Below are 15,531 nucleotides of genomic sequence, written 5' to 3'. Positions count from 1 at the left end.
CATCCTGCTCTCCAGGGTGCCAGTGAGCTCGGGGGCCCCCATGTTTGGATTTTATTGAACAAGTCATCACTGTCCTATGTGTGGTCCTTTTCTTTTGACTTTTCAGTGTGTGCACGGATAAAAAAAAATATATATAAGAGTGAATAGAGCATTTATTTTTTGATATTTTCAATATTTGGTCAATATTGGTGTGCTAAATCTGCATGGAATTGGATTGTAGGGGTTATAACATTTTAATCTCCTCTGCTGAGTTGTAATCTAAATCGTTCTCTTTTTGGTCACCAAATTTTATTCATCATGTATAGTCTTTGTGATTACTTTATGGTTCAATCTCGGGTTACACGGCACTTCACAATGAAACTAATTGGCTGACATTAAGGAGGATTCTTGGTATGAAAGCGTGCCTATTGATGCTAACGTCAACATTTATCTTCAAACCGTACTGCTGAACAATGTTAAACAGAACTTTACATCATGACTTCATCAAGCTTCTTATTTATTTATTTTTCTTACAAGAAAAATGTTGACATTTTTAACTAAACTTCAGGCTCATTTTTTAAACAGTCAAGTGTAAAAAACAACAACAAAAAAACATGATGACAAATTTGTGTCCCCTGATGCCCAGGAAAAAACTTCAGGACACACTTCATATTGTATTTTTTTTCCCCACTTAATTTTTGCAGAATATTAGCTTAGTTTGGGAATCAAGTTCCTCAGTCTTCCTTTAGTATTGTGTTTCATAAACTCCTCTCAGCGAGTTTTAGAAATTTATATTTTCCCCACTTAATTTTTGCAGAATATCAGCTTAATTTGGGAAGCAAGCTTCTCAGTCTTCCCTTAGCTTTGTGTTTCCTCATTCATTCATATTTTTCTTTAGCTCTAGACTGTTATCTAAAGGGGAAATGGAGTGATTAACAAACGAGTGAATCCACAAAACTAATTATGCATCTCACTTAGTGGACACCAGTTGATCTGTTGTGGTCCACTATGGTTGTCTGGGCTCAACTCGCACAGCAGGGTAGGATTTCTGCTAGTGTGAGAATCTGGTCAAGTGTTGACAGGCCAAAGTCTGAGTTAATGTGTCCCTGAAGCCAGCTGCCACTCTGAGGTTTATAGAGCCAGTCAACCACAACTAATCTGACCAGTGATTAAAGCTCATTGAGTGTGATGTGATTTCTTCTCCAGTGCTTCTACAGAAAACACTTTTGGGAAAGTATCCAGCAACGCAGTGCACTCACGCTCGAGTGAGACCTCCAAATAGCTTGGTCGAATTATGTTGTTAAGCTAAAAATAGATGGTGTGATTTTATCTGTGACCTTTTTTTTTTTTTTTGGACGTCTATAATGATACTGAAATGGAATTGCTTTTGTTTTAAAGCCGTTCGTGTTAACAACTGGAATTTGTTTGTGTTATTGATAGCATACAATTATGAAATGAATCCAAATCAATGTAACGTTATACACCATTCTCTCATTGCAATCAGATAATTGCTCTTATATTCAGATGTAGATAACTGTCGTCATATTGCACATGATTAACAGACAGACTTTTTTTTCCTGTTTCAGATCACCACCAGAGGCTGTGAAACCATAGAGATGACTTTACGCCGCAACGGCCTGGGCCAGCTGGGTTTCCACGTCAACTTTGAGGGGATCGTGGCTGATGTCGAGCCCTTTGGCTTTGCTTGGAAGGCGGGCTTGAGACAGGGCAGCCGTCTGGTTGAGATTTGCAAGGTGGCTGTGGCCACCCTCACCCACGAGCAGATGATTGACCTTCTGCGCACCTCTGTGGCTGTCAAGGTGGTTATCATCCAACCATATGAAGATGGGACCCCTCGAAGGTAAGAAATGTAACTTTTCATTCTCATGTTTTTGTGTTAACTTGATATTTCCTCCCATATCTGAGATAATTAGTGGAGAGAAATATACTCCCTTGTTTTTTTTTACTAGATGTTGACAGCTGCTTCCCCGCAGAGTCTTTGTTTGTTGGGGCACCTGTACAACAATACACTCACAATCAGCATTTCAGGGTTATAATGAGATCATTTAGATTAATCCCTCAAGTCTTGCCGCTATGGTTCACTTTTGCAGATTGCTTTTATTTCTGTCCTCCCCCATTGTTCACTTTAGCAATTAGAGTGGGAGGGGCTGGGTTTTTGGGAACATTCACCCGTGGCGGGATGCCATTTTTCCAGAAAGAGGAACATATTTCAGATGATGTGATGAGAATAAGTGGGCTGTGTGAAATTGCCTTTGCTCTGCGAGAGACAATCACAATCACCACTGTGGCTGACAAATAAAGTCCCTCCCTATAACCCAAGCGTATAACAGTATTTAAGAAACAATTCAATGTTTGTAAAAGGCTTCATCTCCCCATTTTCTCACTCATATTATCTTTGTTTTGGAGATGTTTTGCTATACCACATTCATATTCTTTTGTAATCTTTTCTTCCACTTACAAATAAGCAAGGCAGAATTGTCTTGTGGTTTGTTGCAAATAAAGAATGAATTTACTGTCCAGATATGGGCGATATTTTCGAATCACTGCCGTGATGAATAGATCAACAGTTTACGTTACAAATAGAATATGAGAAAACTTGGGGAAAACAAACATATTTATTATAGTGTTAGCTTCATCACTGATTTTGACTTAAGTTTTCTCTGTTGGCAACATTTTGTTTTTCCCAAAATGGTAGCCTAATATTCTTCCTGTTTGAGTTCAACACAGCAGCCTCTAGCTGAACTGCCGTCTAATCCTCTTACCAAGATCAGTGATCATAAACGATGATACACTAGTCATAATTGCAGTTCAGGGAATCTGAATATGTGCAAAACAATCATCCTACAAAAACTCTTCCAGGCTCTGAAAACATAGGAAACTAAAGTGCTAGTGCCAGTTTAATTTTAGCATTAGGCCCAAAGAGAATTATTCATACAAGCTTACAAGGTGACACGATACTTTACATATTGAACTTTATTTGATCCCGATGTGGCATTTACAAATAGATACATTTGGCAGATTAGTGGGTATTACCATAGAAGAACATAGTGGTGCTGTGCTTTGGAGCTTTACCAGAGTATTTCTCTACTTTGTCAAACACAAATTAATGCTGTTTCATGAGAACCAAAAGGATCCATCTTGAGGTCTTGTGAATATATTCCCAAGGCCCGGTCAAATAAGAAGCGAGAGGTCAGATGGAGAGATGTAAGGGCTCTCAAGTTTTTTTTTTTTCTTTCTGCTGGCTGAGTTTTAAAGTTGCTTAAATGTAGCAGTCAACAATGAGTGCTCTGCTTTCTCCACAATGATCTCAAAAGAAAGGAATTCAGCCGGGGCTTGAAGGGTTCTGTCAGTCCCCCGTGAGCTGCACGATGGGGGCAAGCTCAACAATGGACGAGAGTCTCATGCCCTCTAGACAATATGACCTGCTTCATACACCCACTATCGGACTATTTATATCCAAATGTCATTTGAGAGGAGAATATTTATAGAGCTTTTTCATTTGGGATTTCTATCGTATCGAGGTTGATCTTATGTCAGTCACTTTTTGGAGCCGTTTATGTTTATTAAACCATAATAGTGTAACATAACCATAACTGTGTCTGAAGCCAAGGCTCTGAAACGACGTGCATATAACTAGATTTCTTTACACTAAGGGCAGGATATGCTTTTAGCCAATTGTAGCAGTGCCAGAGGCTTGTCCACTATTGGTCAGAAGAAATGTCAAAATGAATATAGTGGCTCATTTGACCGCTTTTTTGTTACCGGGTTTTTAAGTATACAAATTAGTTTAATTTGGATTTAAATGCAAGATGACCATGAGGTACAAATGGAAAATAACACAAACATAATAATAGGAATGAATTTTATTCTATCTATCGTTGTGTAGGTTCTTCTGATCCCCAGATTTATTGTTTATCTGAAATTAAAAGGGGCTTAACCTGCTCTACACCCCCGCTGATAACAAGTATTACTCGCGACATTTAGATGGCCATTCGTGACCTTTACTTTGAAGTGCCATCAGTCGTCATCACTCATCTGGACTCAAGTTAAGCCGGATTTCTCACTTCCCATGATGACACTCTGTGAAAGAAAAAGCTGCTAAACAAAAACATTCCTAACCTGCATCACAAATAGCTCCTCTTAATCCCTTCACTTTCTACACTGAAGCCCTTCTTTGATTCACATTTCTTGGCAAAGAAATCATTGAGAGTTTTTATTTTTTTGCAAACGTATTCACTTTGGATCACACCTTCCTAATGAACCTCAGGACAATGATGCTCTACAAAGAGCTGGTGGAGGTCGCAACCTCTCTGGCTCTTTGCTGTGACATGGACTGTGGGAATGGATTAGCATGTCTTTCAATCCCTGGCCATGTCATTGAAGTGACGGCTCCCTGACTGAGGTCCAAGGTCCTGTTGTCACACTCATCTATTCTATTTTGTTAGGCACCAATAACTGATTGCTCCCCAACTGGCCAAGTAAGCACTCATGTCATTTTGGCAATGGCGTTTAAAATGGTTGAAACGTTCAAATGATTTCCTCCAAAGAAAACATGACAACGTGAGAGCAAATTGTCAGTCTTCTTTATTGACTGCATGCCCATGTGGTTAAATGTACCGTATTTTCTGCACTATAAGGCGCACCTAAAAACCTCAAATTTTCTCAAAAGCCAACAGTGCGCCTTATAATCCGGTGCGCCTTATATATGAACAAAATTTTAAAATGGGCCATTTATTGAAGGTGCGCCTTATGGGTTAGCTTGTATGCTTGCTGCATTAGCTTGTGCAGATTGAGAGGAAGCAGGCATGTCATTTCACACCAGTTCTTCTCCTTCCAGTCGAATGAATGCATCTACCAGTCTGTTTTTCCAACACTATGCTAAAGCTCAGGTTTAGTGCTGGTTTCCTGCTGTTCTGCTATGATTTATACACAGAAAGACAGAATTCCCCTATATATTTCAAAGCAAGTAACCCTGGTCCAGTTTGATGGTTATTTTCAGAAGTCAGCCTGGCAGGCACTGAGCTGTAACATTAGATCATACCTTGTCACTTCATAATCATTCTTGTGTTAAAAGCACAGCTCGGAACAAAAACCGAGACCTTTCTTGTTGACAAGCTGTTAACCACATTTAGCCTTTGAGGAAATAATTGCGTGTGGCAACCTGGCATTACCATGTACACACAGTTCATCAAGGTAATGAGTGGGTTAGCAGTCCCGGAGAAAGAATGGAACATTGTTGAGGATTCAACGCCTTTCCTCATTCCTGCCACTTCTTCCATCCCTGCCAACAATGATACTGTGCCATCTCTTATTTTCAGTTGTGACATACTAGAGATGAAGTCAATCAATTATTCAAACCATAAGATCTGGAGGATGTGCATACATGACGTGATGTTGACATTGGCCGTATAGGTGTGAGACGGGTGAACCCGTGGGGGATGATTTCAATGTTGTCGTGTAACACAACCACAACACCACTCGGATGCCAGTTGTAAACAGCCAGCCAGTCTGATGAGAGTGTCTTCCCTTTATACTCACCCTCCTCAAGCCTCTCTGTTTGCACTTCTGACCACAGCAATGCATTCATAGATTTCAACCCGCAGTGGATTGTAGAAAATAGTGCAAGTGCAATCATGAAGGTCATGCTTGAGATGCTTGTGGAGAGCTTGCACAACATCTAGAATGTTTAACCCTGACCCTTCACCCTATAATCCCTTTCCCCCACAAATATACACAGATCCCAGGCTCCACCATCAGTGTTGCATGAAACAGCATCCGAGGTCTGGCTACTTCAGAGAAGTTCACTGTTATTCACAACAAAACATTGAAATAATTATGTTAGTGTGCATACAGTATGAGCACACGGATGGAAATGAGGATTTTGGAGTATTCATAGTAAAAAATTAAGCGACCCATCTTTTTTTTGTTTGACAGTATTTGAGCAGTTGTGATATGTTGTAACACTTCCAGCATTCTTTTAATGCATTATTATGATAACACATGATGCAATAGTTATTGTAGCAAGGTATTAGTCACATCATTACATCAATTAAAAACATTAATTAAATTGTTAAACAAATCCATCAAACAAATACAGACATTATTTAATTAATAGATGTATTATGAAATATTATTTGGAAATGATCTGCACAGTCTCTGACTTTATTGTAAATATCCCTCGCATTAAATATGCTCTAATTTGCATGTTAATAAGAATTTGATCTTCCATATTGTTAGTAATCAAGTCTTGAGTTCAAGCCTCACCTCCACAGAGCAGTTTTGCATCTTTTAGCATAATATTTATGTTCTGTTTCATTGCGCTCTCCAGTCTTGCAGAGTGTCTTCTTTTCCCTAAAAAACACACTAAGCCACTCTGTTTTTATACTATTAGCACTCAGCTAATTAGTCATCGGAAGCATATCGGTTCTCTCCCATTGATTCTCCAAAAGCCATGGATAAGATGGATGATGGAAATATTAAAGTATGGATTGTTAGTAAGCTTTTACTCGAAGCAATTTTGAGTTAGTCGTTTTGTTAATAATTGATGCTGTTGTTTCTACAATACACAAATGTGTGGCTTGCCATCTTAATTTCTTCTCAGGGGCTGCTCTGAGCTGTATCGCATTCCCATGGTAGAGTACAAAGTCGACAGTGAGGGTACCCCCTGCGAGTATAAGACACCTTTCAGAAGGAACACTACCTGGCATCGGGTCCCCGCGACGGCTGGTACACCTTTGACCAGAGGGTCGCCCACTCAGGGTCCTGATCGCCTCCAGTGCCAGCAGATCCTGCAACAGCACCAGGCCGCCATCCCACGAAGCACTTCCTTTGACAGGAAGTTACCAGATGGATCCAGGTACACTCACTTGTTGATTTTATACTATAAAGCATTGCAAAAAAATGAACCCCTATTTCTCTTCCAGGATAAGAGATTCATTTGCGGATGGCGGGTATTTTGTGTAGAAAATGGATGGATGGAAAAACAAAACTCATTAAGTAGCACTTTTATGTTGAGCTATCGTATAAATATGAAAGGAACCTTTTAGTCCCCATGAATTCATCTCTTTGAATGTAGCTCCCAGTCTCATCTGTCTGACAGCCTCTTTAGGACATCTCCATCCAGCCATGTAAAGCAGTGATTTGTTCATCCTAATGAAAGCCCCACAGTCATGCTAACCTTTTCATGGTGTCAAAATGACCCCCTGTGGTTTGGCCTGTTCTGGCTGTACTGGGATAACGGCTATCTCCTCTGCCTAATCACAGTCTCTGTCAGTGGGAGCACTCCATTTTCCATTCTTTCTTTTACTCTGTGTATGACTCCCACTCCACGCTCCCTGCGCCTCTGCGGTCTACTGATGAGGAGGTGACGGGACACTGGCACGGCACAGCTCATCTCAGCCCATCTCAGCCAATTACTGCAGAAACAAAAAGACTTCCACTCTAAACCATCTAATGGAGGAGTGAAAGCAGAGGAGAACTATGGGGATCGAGAATTTAGAAGAAGGAAATATGAATCAGAATAGAATTTTACTGAGATTGCCTTCTCTTTGAGGTTTTTTTTAAATCGACTTTTTTAAAATTCATGCTGCATTGGAACTCTGCAAACAAAATGTTTTGGGGAAGCCAATTTTGATCAGCTTACATTAATAACTCTACCGTTACTGATACCTGATTATTTATGGGAACTCTGACTTCTCTCACTTCAAAAACATGATTTTCAGGTTAATTAAAAAATAATAATTTGCCCATGGTATAATTGTGAGTGCGATTGGCTAGTGACCAGTCTCCCATCCAAAGTCAGTTAGGAGCCTCCAGCTAACCAGCGGCCAAAATGAGGGCAATCACTACACAAATTAGATGGATTAAAGCTCACTGGCCAATCTAAATGAGTAATTATTATCCCTCAGACGTTGGCCTCTTTTTGCTCTGCAGAATGATGCAGGATTTGGAGAATCCCCAGGTTGTTTCCTGTAATAAGGGAGACCACCATTACCGCAGCTCCCCTAGTAACCAGTCCTCCTCCAGCGATCCAGGACCTTGTGGCAGCAGCTCCTGGTCTCAACAGCCTGGATATGATGGGTAGGTGACCACATCAATGGTACTCCTTTTCACAACCCATACTTTAATCCTAGTTTTTTGAAGGTGTGTGCTCCTGCAATCGTAATACATGTGATTTCACAAATTTATTTATTTATTTATTGGTTGGTTGGTTGGTTGGTTCATGTATTTATTTATTTATTTATTTATTTATTTATTTATTTATTTATTTATTTATTTATTTATTTATTTATTTATTTATTTATTTATTTATTTATTTATTTATTTATTTATTTATTAGCATTGAATACATAGTCGTTATGTTCAAGCAAAAGCTTTAAGCGAAGAATTTGAATGGACAAATTACTTGGTTGAGGCTGTTCGTCTAGTATTAGTTTAAATAACGGGCCTTGCTGTGCTTGTTTTCTGCTGTATTATGGATCCTGATTTTAAAAAATCTGCCAAGTATAACCACCAACTTGCAAAATGGGTTCAACGGGTGTTGTTGAAAAAGTCTCCCTAAAAGATCAGTCCTTGCTTTGAAGTGGAGGCAGCTCAGTTGGAAAGAGAAGTTTTTTTTGTTTTTCTTGTGTGTAATCTCAGACTGTTTCCAGCTTCTTTTCTCAGAACATTGAAACGAAATGATAAAACCATTCTAAAGAATTGCTGACTGTCTGGCCTGCTGAACTCAGAGGCCATTCAAAAATTCTGGTTTGAAAATGAATGAAATCGAAAAAATGAATTATAATTTCAGTTAAATCCAGAGACCAGTAGGTTACCACTTTCCAACCTGTTACTGACATATAAGCAGAATGCTCCAGAGACCAATATACTTCTCTAAAAGATTACAGCCCTTGACAAAATGCCTTGCTCCATGCTGCTACATTCCTGTCAGAAGCCTCAATGGTGCACTAAATTTGCAGGGATGCGGGTTGCTGTGGTCCATCAGAGCTGACAGAACAGAACGTGACACATTGACGAGTCCATTGATCTCCAGCTAGGATCGCTGGGAAAAATCACGAGGACAGCATGACCGGCAGTGTAGAGGAGGGAACCCCTATTAGTTCTAATCGCTTTAATTATAAAGCCAGCTGGAAAAAAAATAGCTCTTCTTTTTCTCAAGACAAAGAATGCTGAGTCATCTGAAAGCTCTTTTGTTTGCTTCTCTGTTCTAAAGTCAAGTGTTTCGGCTCCCGGTGATTGTGCACTAATTGCGTTACCTCTGCTGAAAATCCATTATGAGCCTTTCTCCTTGTGGAGAACAATGCTCACCACCTCCTGTCTGGTGTTTCTCTCTGCAGATGTCCCTCTCCTATCCTTCATGAGCATGGGGAAGATATCCAAGGAGACGATGGAGACATGCACAGGGAACGAGAACCCACTCTGGAGAGGACCAGGTCGGCAGGTGAGTGCTCGATCCAACCATGGTAGCCATAGTCTCGAGTTGGATAAAGTTGTTTACATTTCTTTATGCGGGTCCGCAGAGGCCAAGTGGCACATCCCCTCCACTAAGATCCTGAACCCTCTGAAGCAGCGAGAAGGAAGCAAAGACTCTCCCAACAAGCTCTCCAGGGTAAAAGTTCAATTGTCTCAAGTATTGGACGTATTTAAGACTCATTTGCTTCTGAGCAGTGTTTTGTGTGGCTTCAGTCATGTCCTATCTCATCACTTCTTCTTTGCTCAGATACCTTAGCCGGAAGCTTGAATATATTCTGAACAATAGCCCTTCTGTCAGTGGTGCATTCTTTTCCAAACCATTGGGTTCCTACTTTGAAACCAGTGACAGCTTTAACAACAACCAAGGCGTTCATAATTCAGATGTTGTCACATCACCCCAGGGGAGATGGATAAAAAGTGGAACTGGTCTCTTGACGCCAAACAACATTCCCCCCAATACAATGCAGTTACCATCTTATTTAAAAAAATTAAAAAAGAGTAACGTTGGTCTTTTTGATGTAACATGGAGTGATCTTAATTTGCCTCCCCAGAGATCCCAAATTACATTTTGCCCGTTGTACTAGTCAACAAAATAAATTACATGGCTGTTGATTTAAGTTGAGTGGTAGCAAAGTTGAAGTCACGGTACTTTAAACTAAGTTCCACGACGCTAACAACATGAAACACCCCAAGTAGGACTACTTAGGAGGAGCAAGGCTGATATTTTCTTCTGTAGAGCTAGCGCGAAAAAAAACCCTGTAATGTTTGTCTGACCTTGTCTGATATAATGTGTATATGTGATTCTCTTGCCGTCCCTAGATGGGCGATAAAAACTCGAGCCACTCAAGTAGCAACACTCTATCCAGCAACGCCTCCAGCAACAGTGATGATAAGCATTTTGGCTCAGGAGATTTGATGGACCCGGAGATGTTGGGTCTTACTTACATCAAAGGGGCCTCCACGGACAGCGGCATCGACACCAATCCCTGCATGGTCCCGGGGGCTCGGATGTTGATGCAGAGCAGGGCGGGGGAGCAGGGACACCCATGGGTATCAGAGCACCATGAAGACGGAGCATCTGAAGAAGATCATGGAAAACCATACCTGCCGCAGTGTTACGCTTCTGCTTTAATGGCGAGTAATGTGGCAGAAGGAAGCATCGGAGACCTCAGCGAGATCTCTTCACACTCGAGGTACGGCACATCACCGAAACGACGGCTCTAAATGTTATTTTCAATGGCACTATTTTTTGTGTTAACACACACTGTTTGATTTGTTTTATATGGCCGACATATTAAAACAAATGGAGGGGAAATGTGTAGATGACTAATGAAGTGAGAAAATCTGAGTCTAAGTAATATGTATTAAGGATTTCTATTCAATGGACATTTTAAGAGTATACATCATTGCGCACTTCCAAATGTATTTTACTTGTTCCCATAAATATCAATTTTTTGGTTGGCTTTTGGATTTTCACTCGCTTGCAAAAATCGAATAGAAGCATGAAGAGTACTCATGCCGAAAGTGTTGTCATTTAAATTGAGGCATATGGCTTGTTGCAATTCTCGCGGCTGAAGGACAAATACCAAATCAAAGTTTTTTTTCTGTAAAAACACTTTGCACATCACTGAATGACAAAAATTCAAGGTCTTATTGAAAGGTGGGATGAACATGAAGGAGAATCACATCCAAAATGTCCTTGTTCCAAACACCAAACTATGATCTGTGTCCTCCCGTACTCGCATGTATGTAGCGTTTTTATAATAATACTAATCGAATTTAGATTATGCAACATCGTATCTCTCTGACTAATTTAATCAGTGTTTTGTAAATGTTGCGCAACCCATGTGACCACTCGTGCTGCTGGAGTTATATGTACATCTTTATTTAACATTTAGGACACAAAATAATTATTTGAGGAAGCCCAGAAACAAAAGGAGATAAACCACTCAAACTTCCTTGATTTTTATTTCCTCTTTTTCTTTGGACTTACTTGAGTCTGCTGTGGCTTTATTTCTAGCGTGTTGGGTTATTGATTTGACTACTGAGATAAAACACACCAAGTGATCCTTATACGGTTCGCCACAAAATCCCGCGTTACATTCGCCACCAAGACACCATGCCATGCCCCATTCTGTTAAAAAAAAAAAAAACACACACAAGGATATTTTATTTACCGGCTATAAAGCTACACTTTTCACCCATCCTTGCTCTCGACTCACTTTGACTCATCCAGCTGTGTTGAGGATTGTTGCTGGAGCTGTTGTCAGACTGAAGCAACATGGGGGAGTGCTTCATCACATTCTTGTCCAAATGCCCCTCACCAGGCTGCTGCCCATCTGGGAAAGAAAAGTGGTGTGAAGAAGGCTAGTCTAGCACTCACTGGTCTCATTGGCCAAAAAATAGAATTGAAGTCTTGTGTTTATGGCATCCATTACATGATTATGTTTGCATAATTTGCTCTAATTAGTAGTGTTTGTGGGAACTAGACCAACTCACGAGCATCCTAAATAAGGAAGTAGTCCATAGCATCATCGCGCCATAACCACCCTGATGCTTCCCATCTTTTTCATGTAATTGTTTTTGAACATTCAAACCAACAGTGCAGCAGGGGCAAATACAGCAGGGGTGTGGTCCAGATGGTCATGAATATGCAAGTGGAGACTATCGCCAGCTAATGCCAACTTTAAATTGCACACAAGATTTGGATTGAATCTAAACATGAATTAGGAAGGAAGATTATCTTTCTCCATGTATCATATTTGTATGATTTTTATTTATTATCTTAATGCTGAGATCATTTCATGTTTGTTCATGCGTTCATATTTTTTGCCCGCTTTGACTCAATTCATGCATGGTCAACTTTTGAGTTGCATTTTTTTGTTTTCTTTTCTTTTGCTTTTTGGTCAGTGGCTCACATCACTCTGGGAGTCCGTTGGCCCGTGGTGCCAGATATCGTATGTCCGCCGACTCCACCAAGGTGTACACCATCCCTCAGACCAGCAACTCGGGTGCAGAGCCCGAGCCCCAGCCGGGGCCAGGCCCCGATTGTGGCCTGGATGCCAGCTCAGGGGCTAGTGCACAGACACGTCCACAGTCAGATGGCAATCTCCCAGAGAAGACAACTAATAATGACGGTGATGATGATCACAGCAATGAGGAACCTCCCAACATGTCACAGTGTGGGTGAGTGTGTTTGTTAACAAGACGGAGAAAGATATATGATTTTGCACGAGAATCACCGGTTACGATTACTGCCAGACCCGTTCCGATCCAAGCACCCATTCTGTCTAGTGGACTCCCGGTGTGCACAAACTCAGCCTGATTGAGACAGACAGCTACAGAACAAATACGCTCAATGAAGCCGCGGACATCATACACTTGGCATATGTCACTTGTGGTTATTGATCGTTTCCGAGGAGACGTATCCCCGTGGACTGCCGGCCTCAGTTTCTAGCCCGTCTTTTGTGGATGACAATGAGAGATCCACACACTGCTATGAGATGACAAGTACACAACAGTCATGCGGGATGCAAAAGGATGCCATCAGTCGGTACTGGTTGAAGCTTATTTCCTGCAAAGACTCACCAATGATCAAATGGGCTTGGGGACTTGCGAGAGCAAAACTTTGCGCCATCTTTGAAGTAATTTAATCTACTCGTCGATATTTGTTTTTTAAGCGCTGTGTGATTGATCACATGTGCCTAAGTCATCTTTTGCAGACTTATGAAAAAGCCCCCTAATTCACTTATCCTTCCCAAGGGGTTGTTTATTATTTATTTTACCTTACATAAGCCCGTCTCGTGATGAATGGTGTAATATTTTTTCGCGGATATTGTTGTAACATAATGATGTTTCTCTCTTGACCCGCTGTAACACTAGTCAGTATTTGTAATGGCGCGCCTAACTCCATCTTTTTTTTTCTCTTCCACTTGCTCCTTCTTCTTCCAGAGGAGCTGAAAGCTTGTTAGCGCTCCTTCTCGAAATGCTGTCTGAGCGTGCAAGGTACACAATCAGTGGAAATCAACCCTCTGGCCCTAGCTCTGATCCATTGTGAACCTCCCCCATACACACACACACACACACACACTCTACCCTTTCCCCGACTCTCACTCCCTCAAGATGGTTGCTTGCTATAAGTGGAGGTTAATGACTTGTGCATCAGTGGCTGTGACATTTCTTCCGGGTCTCTGCAGACTAATGTTACAGCGCACTACTGCTTACCCCAAAGTCCTTGTGTCAGCCCCCTAGCCAACACTGCAAGGTTCCAGCTGGGTAATAACATTAATGTTAGACAAGCTTGCGGAGTGTTTGGCGGGTAACCTACTGTAAACACTACACTCTATTGTTACTCTTTCACAGGATAAGCCAGTGGTAGCAGATGTTTTACTTGAAGCTATAATGAATACATTTGTAGTTACTGTGGTAAAGTTGTGCCCAAAACAATTAGCCACACAGTCAAGAACCAGAACGGTTCTAGTATAAAATATAACGCATCTCTTAACACATGTGCATGTGTCGATGTGTAGCATTTCAGCCAGACGTGTGTGTGGTAATTTCCCAGCGTAGCCATCGAACTCTGTGCCAACCGAAGTGCCAAGAGCAGCGCTGATACTGTGCCATCCTCACTGGCAGCTCACTTTACCGGATAGGTCGCTCACATCCGAGTGCTTGCTCTAAAAGCATCTGAATTTCCCCAACCCACCGCCCACAAATCAAAACATGCTCCCTCTTCTGGGTCCTGCACCTCTTATGTCCTCCTCCAGTGGTGTCTGTACACTCCCACAGAGTGCAATATTTTTGATGTCATTCATCTACAAATCCTTCCTTGTTCCCCTCCCTCCCTCTCTCCCTCCCTCCGTCTCACGGTGCTTGGCTGTGTTCTTCACACTTTCCAGCTCTGCTCCTTCACAACACTGATGTTGCCTGATGTTGGCATGCTAAATCAGATTCACCCGAGTTGCCTTGTGTGTTACTGACATACTTTCTTCAAAAGCTGAACCCGGGCCGGCTGGCTCCAAGCCTCCCCTGCAGGACTTGCCTTGCATGACCTTGCTGATGGGCTCTGCTGTTGTTTGTCTTTAGGCAGCTGTATGCACAGGAGGCCGCCTGCCACCTTCAGGCAACCGAGCGGGATGGAAAATCATTGCAAAGACTTTCAAAGAAGGAATACCTGAAAATGATGCTGCCCGACAGTCCACCAGGAGAAGGCAGGGGTCAAAAGGTGAGGCCACCATCTATATCTTTCATGGCGTGCGTTCAAATGGAACCTCTTAAACTTTAACATGAGAAAACACAGCATTGGAAGTATCAAGCACAGATATGAGCAACCCCCCCTTAGGCCATTTTCCTGGATTCAAAGCGTGAACCCGTGCAGATAACCTCTAACCGCAAAGACAGAAAAAGCAGGGCAAACATCTGCGGCTACAACTCCTCCCTCCCAACACCAGAGCCTTTATCTCGCTTGCTATTGACAGGTAAATTCAATTTATAACAGAGCCTGAGTCCGCTCTATTGGGATGTTATGGATTAAAGGCGCAGAATGGAATGATGTTTGCTGTTGCTGGGTCCTACAGACTCGATTAATTGCATCATCTCCCCCAGCCCCACCACCCTCTTCCTGCTGTCCTCCATCTATTATCTTCCTGGAAGGGACCCTAGAGATGCACAATTGGGTTATTTTTGGATGCCACTCAATTCTTGTGCAAAATCTACTTCCTCTCGTGAGAGGAGGAAGGCACACAGCCGTGTTCTCGCACAAAGCATCTTGGGCCTCTGATTAGTTTGTCATATTTTCACGCACTAGCCTTACACCGTGAAACGGCTATTTTCTGTTCTGAAAATGAACATAACACAGATGTGTCTGCGTCATTTTCTTTCATTTCCCCTCCATGTCGTAGTAAAGCTGGACATGAAATCCCCAAAAGTGCTCTCAGAGTGCAAGTTGAAATTGTAAGCCTTTGTTTGCACACATCCTCTGCCTGATAACATGTGGAAAAGCAATCTGGGAGGGAGACGCATGCCCAAACGACTGTATACAAACTGGGTAATCCTAAT

The 15,531-nt window shown here is 41.7% G+C and overlaps 1 protein-coding gene across 6 annotated transcripts in view; it reads left to right on the top strand.

Annotated features, from left to right (window-relative positions):
* The window catches only part of LOC133158056 (signal-induced proliferation-associated 1-like protein 2), a 60,880-nt gene that overhangs the window by 36,938 nt on the left and 8,411 nt on the right, over window positions 1-15,531 (top strand). For 4 of the 6 annotated variants that reach the window (XM_061284885.1, XM_061284888.1, XM_061284884.1 and 1 more), the window contains exons 9-17: window positions 1,566-1,840; window positions 6,602-6,856; window positions 7,933-8,079; window positions 9,339-9,442; window positions 9,522-9,610; window positions 10,294-10,667; window positions 12,385-12,660; window positions 13,426-13,479; window positions 14,560-14,698. In XM_061284885.1, coding sequence (XP_061140869.1) covers window positions 1,566-1,840; window positions 6,602-6,856; window positions 7,933-8,079; window positions 9,339-9,442; window positions 9,522-9,610; window positions 10,294-10,667; window positions 12,385-12,660; window positions 13,426-13,479; window positions 14,560-14,698 — 1,713 coding nt within the window. The remainder of the gene's footprint in view (window positions 1-1,565; window positions 1,841-6,601; window positions 6,857-7,932; window positions 8,080-9,338; window positions 9,443-9,521; window positions 9,611-10,293; window positions 10,668-12,384; window positions 12,661-13,425; window positions 13,480-14,559; window positions 14,699-15,531) is intronic. The other 2 variants (XM_061284887.1, XM_061284889.1) reach the window with 2 other exon arrangements.

The sequence above is a fragment of the Syngnathus typhle genome, linkage group LG8, assembly GCF_033458585.1.
Source record: "Syngnathus typhle isolate RoL2023-S1 ecotype Sweden linkage group LG8, RoL_Styp_1.0, whole genome shotgun sequence".
In the NCBI taxonomy this organism is placed as follows: domain Eukaryota; kingdom Metazoa; phylum Chordata; class Actinopteri; order Syngnathiformes; family Syngnathidae; genus Syngnathus; species Syngnathus typhle.
The sequence above is the reverse complement of the archived record's forward strand: the minus strand, read 5'-3'. Positions and strand labels throughout refer to the sequence as shown.